Genomic DNA, 5695 nt, shown 5'->3' with positions numbered 1-5695 from the left:
CTTTCCCTAGACATTTCAATAGAGTATGTTAAAAGAAGTCAAGCTCTTCAAAAACATACCATGGTATTAACAAATGTAAGCAATTACCTTCATAGACCTTGATGGTAACAGTTGGCTGATTATCAGAGGCTGTAGAAAAGATCTGAGACTTCTTGGTGGGCACCACAGTGTTCCTTGGAATCAGTTTGGTCATGACACCTCCCACGGTTTCAATACCAAGTGTAAGGGGACATACATCAAGCAATACTAGATCACCTGCAAAGGTAAGTTAATCGAGCTAAGTTCTAATTCAGGAGTCACAGGAGCAATTCCAAGCAGACCCCACAAACAATACAACTTCATCTTCTCCATCTTGCCACTTGATTAGGTTCTATGCAAAATCATTTCAGAAGCAATGAATTAAATATAGTTGCTAAGGATCTTGAGACTGTGCCAGGTCTTGACCTCACTGTACCCTTTACTAGCTGTGTGAGCTTGCTGCTCATAATCTACTGCTTTCTAAAGCAACAGCTAATTATACACTGAAGCACTATGGAAGATGCTGTGACACTGGCTTACCTGTATCTTGATCACCAGAGAGTACACCAGCCTGGACAGCAGCACCATACGCTACAGCCTCATCTGGGTTTATGCCACGGGATGGCTCCTTGCCATTGAAAAACTCTTTAACCAGTTGTTGAATCTTTGGGATTCTAGTAGAGCCACCAACAAGAACAATTTCATCAATATCAGACTTCTTTAAATCAGAATCTTCCAGCACTTTCTGGACAGGCTTCATGGTAGAACGGAACAGGTCCTAGAATAAGTGACAAATTACTGTGATGATGCCTGTCATACCCAGGTATAGTCAAAATACCTAAATGCATTGTCCCAAACTCAGACAGTCTAACTAGATCTCATTAGCAAAACAAAAAACAGGAACATACCATGTTTAGCTCTTCAAATTTGGCCCGAGTCAGGGTCTCAGAGAAGTCTTCTCCTTCATAGAAGGACTCAATTTCAATTCTTGCTTGATGTTGAGAAGACAGGGCCCGTTTGGCCTTTTCAACCTCACGCCGGAGTTTCTGCACAGCTCTGTTGTCTTTCCGAACATCTTTGCCAGTTTTCTTTTTGTAGAGCTTGATGAAGTGTTCCATGACACGCTGGTCAAAGTCTTCTCCACCCAAATGAGTATCTCCATTAGTGGCCACGACTTCAAAGACACCATTATCAATGGTGAGAAGAGATACATCAAAGGTTCCACCACCCAAGTCAAACACCAGGATGTTCTTCTCCCCTTCCCTCTTATCCAGGCCATAAGCAATAGCAGCTGCTGTACTGTTAGGAGAATGAGAAAGAAAAAAAATAAATGACTTAGTTAAGTCTACCTTTCCCCATTTGGCAAATATGCCATATTTTTTAATTTAACACTTACGGCTCATTGATGATCCTCATAACATTCAACCCAGCAATAGTTCCAGCATCTTTGGTTGCCTGGCGTTGGGCATCATTGAAATAGGCTGGTACAGTAACAACTGCATGAGTAACCTAAAATGATAACAAAAGATAATTAAACATATTTTATCACACGGCTTAACCTTTATTTAAGTTACAGCCAAACCATCGCTTTATTAAGATGGGTATAATATATAATTTTATACCCATGGATTTGCAAGCATTAAGTGATAACACAAGAAAGGCACTAGTATTTTGTTTGGCCTACAGTAAAGCACGCAAGTAATTAAAACTGATGCATGGATGTCATTCAGATTTTTAAAACGATGAAAGCATCAACACAACACAATCAATCAAGAATAGTAATAATAAAACTGCTCGACATTGTTATATAAGTACTTACCTTCTTTCCCAAATAAGCTTCGGCAGTTTCCTTCATTTTAGTGAGAACCATGGCAGAAATTTCTTCAGGAGCAAATGTCTTTGTTTGCCCACCTCCAACATCAACTTGAATGTACGGTTTAGTTTTCTTTTCAACCACCTATTTTAAAGAATAATTATTTTCAGACGTAGAAGCAATGACATTTTAAACTTTAAAAAGAGGAATGTCTAAGACCCACTTCTTCCCCCACAGTTTGGTTTACTTTGGTCCTTTGGAGCTGAATATTGAACAGAAATACTTTAAGGAGTATAGGTGCCTAATAATTACAAGCCTCTTCCGTTTTAACCAGTCTCTTAATGCTAAACTATTGCGGACAGAGTAGTTACGCATGAAATTTCTTTGCCAACTTAACTTTCTTAAGTTCTGTAACACACTGAAACTATTAAATAAAAATTATAGATACACCATGTCTGTATCCTTTTTGCTTGTCTCTGCCCTGTTTTTCAGTAACTTCTTAATCCTAAATACTCCCACCACCACCACCCCCACTTTTTTTTTTTCTCACTTTCTATTTAGAAGAGAAAAACCAGGTCGAACCTTGAAAGGCAAGAACTTGATGTCCTGCTGCACAGACGGGTCGTTCCATGTACGGCCGATGAGCCGCTTGGCGTCGAAGACCGTGTTCTCAGGATTGGAGGTGAGCTGGTTCTTGGCTGCATCGCCGATCAGACGCTCCCCTTCAGGAGTGAAGGCCACATAAGACGGCGTGATGCGGTTGCCCTGATCGTTGGCGATGATCTCCACGCGGCCGTTCTTGAACACCCCGACGCTGACGGAAAAACCGAACAGAAGAAATCAGCGACGCTCACGGCAGCCCAGGAGGCCACTCCCCATTCTCCCCTTTTCCACAAACCCCACTTACCAGGAGTACGTGGTGCCCAGGTCGATACCGACCACCGTGCCCACGTCCTCCTTCTTGTCCTCCTCCTCCGGCCGCGCCGCGCCGAGCATCAGCAGCAGCACCGCAGCCACCAGGGAGGGCTTCATCTTGCCGGCACCGTCGTCCACTCACTCAGCAGGCAGGCAGGGCTTCGCAGGCAAACCAGCCACAGGCCGCAACACGAGAGCGCACCGAGGTGCCCGAGCTGAGGACGACACAGCCCGGAGTCAGGAGGAGCAGCATACAAGGCGAAGAGCAGGTACGGAACTGCAGGCCGCGGCACCTACCTCTCACACGCACGAAAACCCCAACTCAACGCGCCTATGAGAGCTCAGTCAGCGTCGACCGCGCCGTTGCCTACTCCGCTTATATAACCTCCCTCAAGCCCCGTCGTGGAGGCTGCCGATTGGCGAAGGCCCTGCTCGTTGGAGGCCGCTGATTGGTCCATGCCACCAAGCTGGCCGTTGCGGATTCGAAGCGGCCTCCTCCGCAGCTAACGTCACCGCGACGCCCCCTGGGCTGACTCATTGGCTGCTGGGCGCACCCAACAGCCACCAATGGGAGGCAACATCCGCCCCATGCTCCAGGTCCATTGGTTTAGTAGCTGCCTGTCCGTGACGCGACCGCCCACTCCGAGGCGGTTTCCGTCGGTAACCGCTGAGGTCCCGCCTCCACGCTGGGCCCTAAGAATTCCGGAGCCAGTCCAGCGTGCCTGATTCCCCTGAGGCAGTGGGACCTGGCTTCCTTGCTTCTCCACTGCCCGCCCGCCTGTCCTTCCTCCATCCCTCCCGATGGAAGCGGCTCTTTCTCCTCCTCGCCTCCATCCCGTCCCAGGCAGGCAGGTATCAGCGTAGATGCTGTGATCACCTCAGAACAAATTTCTCTGCCCTTCATAGCTACTACGGGTACTAGAGTGTCCAAGCCCCAGGGCCTTTTGTTGCTCACCGGGCCGCAGCCCTCGACTGGGGCCTGGTCTGGGCACTGCCCGGTCGCGAGTCATGGCTCCTACTAGCCAGTTATTTTTCCCCGGCACCCACTGCCCCGCTATCTTTGTCTATACCAGGCCTCTCCACATTGCCTTGCCCCACGGTAAGTTCCAGGGCAGGCCTGGCCAAAGTAATTGACTCCGCAGCCCCCTCCCCATGTGGCAGCTCTCCCCTGAAGAGCTTACTAATGCCATCACTCCCACCCTGGGATGTATCATTTTCTTAGCTTGTCACCCCCTGTCTTTCCTCTTCCTAACCATCATTTCCCATTGTGGATCAGATTATCATTTACAAGGCCTTCCTCATCCTTTTTGGATATGTTTTTACCTTCACTCCTGGAAAAGGTCTGATCTGTGCTTAAACGCATTTGATAGACAAAGACGTCTTGATAAAGCCTTACTCTTGTAGCAAAAAGTATAAAAGCTGCTATTTACTTCAGGCTTACTATGTGCCAAGCATTAGTCTGTCTCCTGTGCCTTTTGGTCCTTACAGTTCAATACTTGGCATTTCACATTTACAGATGAGAAAATTGAAACCAAAAGAGATTAGTTAACTAGCTTGAAGTCATAGAGCTGATAAGTGATGGAGTTAGGATATCCAAGTCAGCTTGATTCTGTAGCCAATGCTCTTAACAATTTTTAAAAATGAAGTTCATTTATTCAACAAATCTTTTGGGGGGACCTACTAGAGACGGGCCAGAGGCCTGACACAAAATATTTTTGAGATGATTACAGAAAATTTATGGGACTTATCATAGTCAGGAGCTAATGACTCTAGTATTTTTTGCACTAAATGTTTTCTTGAGATTCACTTGTATGAACAATACTGTGTCCAAATAGCACTGAAACATCTTACACACAGTTGACTAAGATGCTGAGCCTAGGAGTCAGTACTCAAGAATTTTCCTATCTCCTTTAGTGCTCCTCAAGGTTATACTGGTGACTCAGAGTTGACTCCATTCTTACTACAGAAGTTGCATCATCCATCTCTTTCAACGGATTGTATACAAGGATTGTATTGTATATAGTATACAAGGATTTATATACTGCTGTAACACTGACCTTTCTTTAGATAACCTTAGTCCATTATCAAGATAGAAATCACCATTCTACCACATTACAGCTATGTATAATTTCAAGCAAATTTTCTGTATATATCATAGTCCATATCCATTAAAAACAGAGCTCTTAGTTTCAGCCTCACCCTTGATTGATGGAGTAACCTTTGCAACTCTACTTTTTCTGAGATTTAGAAAAGTGATATCTGGCTAACTGCTAAAGGGAATTGAGTATATTGGTGGTTGTAGTATCTTTTAAACATCAAGTATATTAGGTATGTTATATATTACAATATATTGCAAAGTGCAGTCATTTATGGATTGAATAGGAAAGTGCATAGATAAATCTAGTTTGCTGAATCGTAAATGCCAATAATAGTGTCAGTGCCAAGTTATCAATATTTAAATAAGTGCTAGACACTATGCTAAATGTTTTAAGTGCATTATCTCTTTTAATTCTTATGAAAACATTTTTTTAAACCCCTAATTTTAGGGCTAAGGAATCCGAAGCTCCAAGAGGCAAAGAAACTTGCCCAGGAGATCACACAGCTGAGAAGATAGGGAGCCAGGATTTGAGCTTCGGCAGTTTAATTTTTTTTTTTTTTTTTTTTCCTTGCGTTATGCGGGCCTCTCACTGTCGTGGCCCCTCCCATTTGCGGAGCACAGGCCCCGGACGCGCAGGCTCAGCGGCCATGGCTCACGGGCCCAGCCGCTCCGCGGCATGTGGGATCCTCCCGAAACGGGGCACGAACCCGCGTCTCCTGCATCGGCAGGCGGACTCCCAAGCACTGCGCCACCAGGGAAGCCCCTCGGCAGTTTAATTTTTAATTTCTATAGTCTAGGTTGTCATCCTGAGCTTCAGGTTTAGAACACTTACATATCGTTTTTAGGATATA

The 5695-nt window shown here is 45.2% G+C and overlaps 1 protein-coding gene across 1 annotated transcript in view; it reads right to left on the bottom strand.

Annotated features, from left to right (window-relative positions):
- HSPA5 (heat shock protein family A (Hsp70) member 5) overlaps positions 1 to 3061 on the bottom strand; it is a 4803-nt gene extending 1742 nt beyond the window's left edge. The window contains exons 1-8 of the mRNA XM_007471486.1: positions 3044 to 3061; positions 2739 to 2961; positions 2414 to 2645; positions 1838 to 1975; positions 1415 to 1527; positions 927 to 1317; positions 559 to 796; positions 88 to 255 (exon numbers count right to left, since the gene is read on the bottom strand). Coding sequence (XP_007471548.1) covers positions 88 to 255; positions 559 to 796; positions 927 to 1317; positions 1415 to 1527; positions 1838 to 1975; positions 2414 to 2645; positions 2739 to 2863 — 1405 coding nt within the window. The 5' untranslated portion in view covers positions 2864 to 2961; positions 3044 to 3061. The remainder of the gene's footprint in view (positions 1 to 87; positions 256 to 558; positions 797 to 926; positions 1318 to 1414; positions 1528 to 1837; positions 1976 to 2413; positions 2646 to 2738; positions 2962 to 3043) is intronic.
- Between the last annotated feature and the right edge of the window lie 2634 nt (positions 3062 to 5695).

This window comes from Lipotes vexillifer, unplaced genomic scaffold (assembly GCF_000442215.2).
Source record: "Lipotes vexillifer unplaced genomic scaffold, Lipotes_vexillifer_v1.1 scaffold1600, whole genome shotgun sequence".
NCBI lineage: Eukaryota > Metazoa > Chordata > Mammalia > Artiodactyla > Lipotidae > Lipotes > Lipotes vexillifer.
This window is presented reverse-complemented; position numbering and strand designations above follow the sequence as displayed.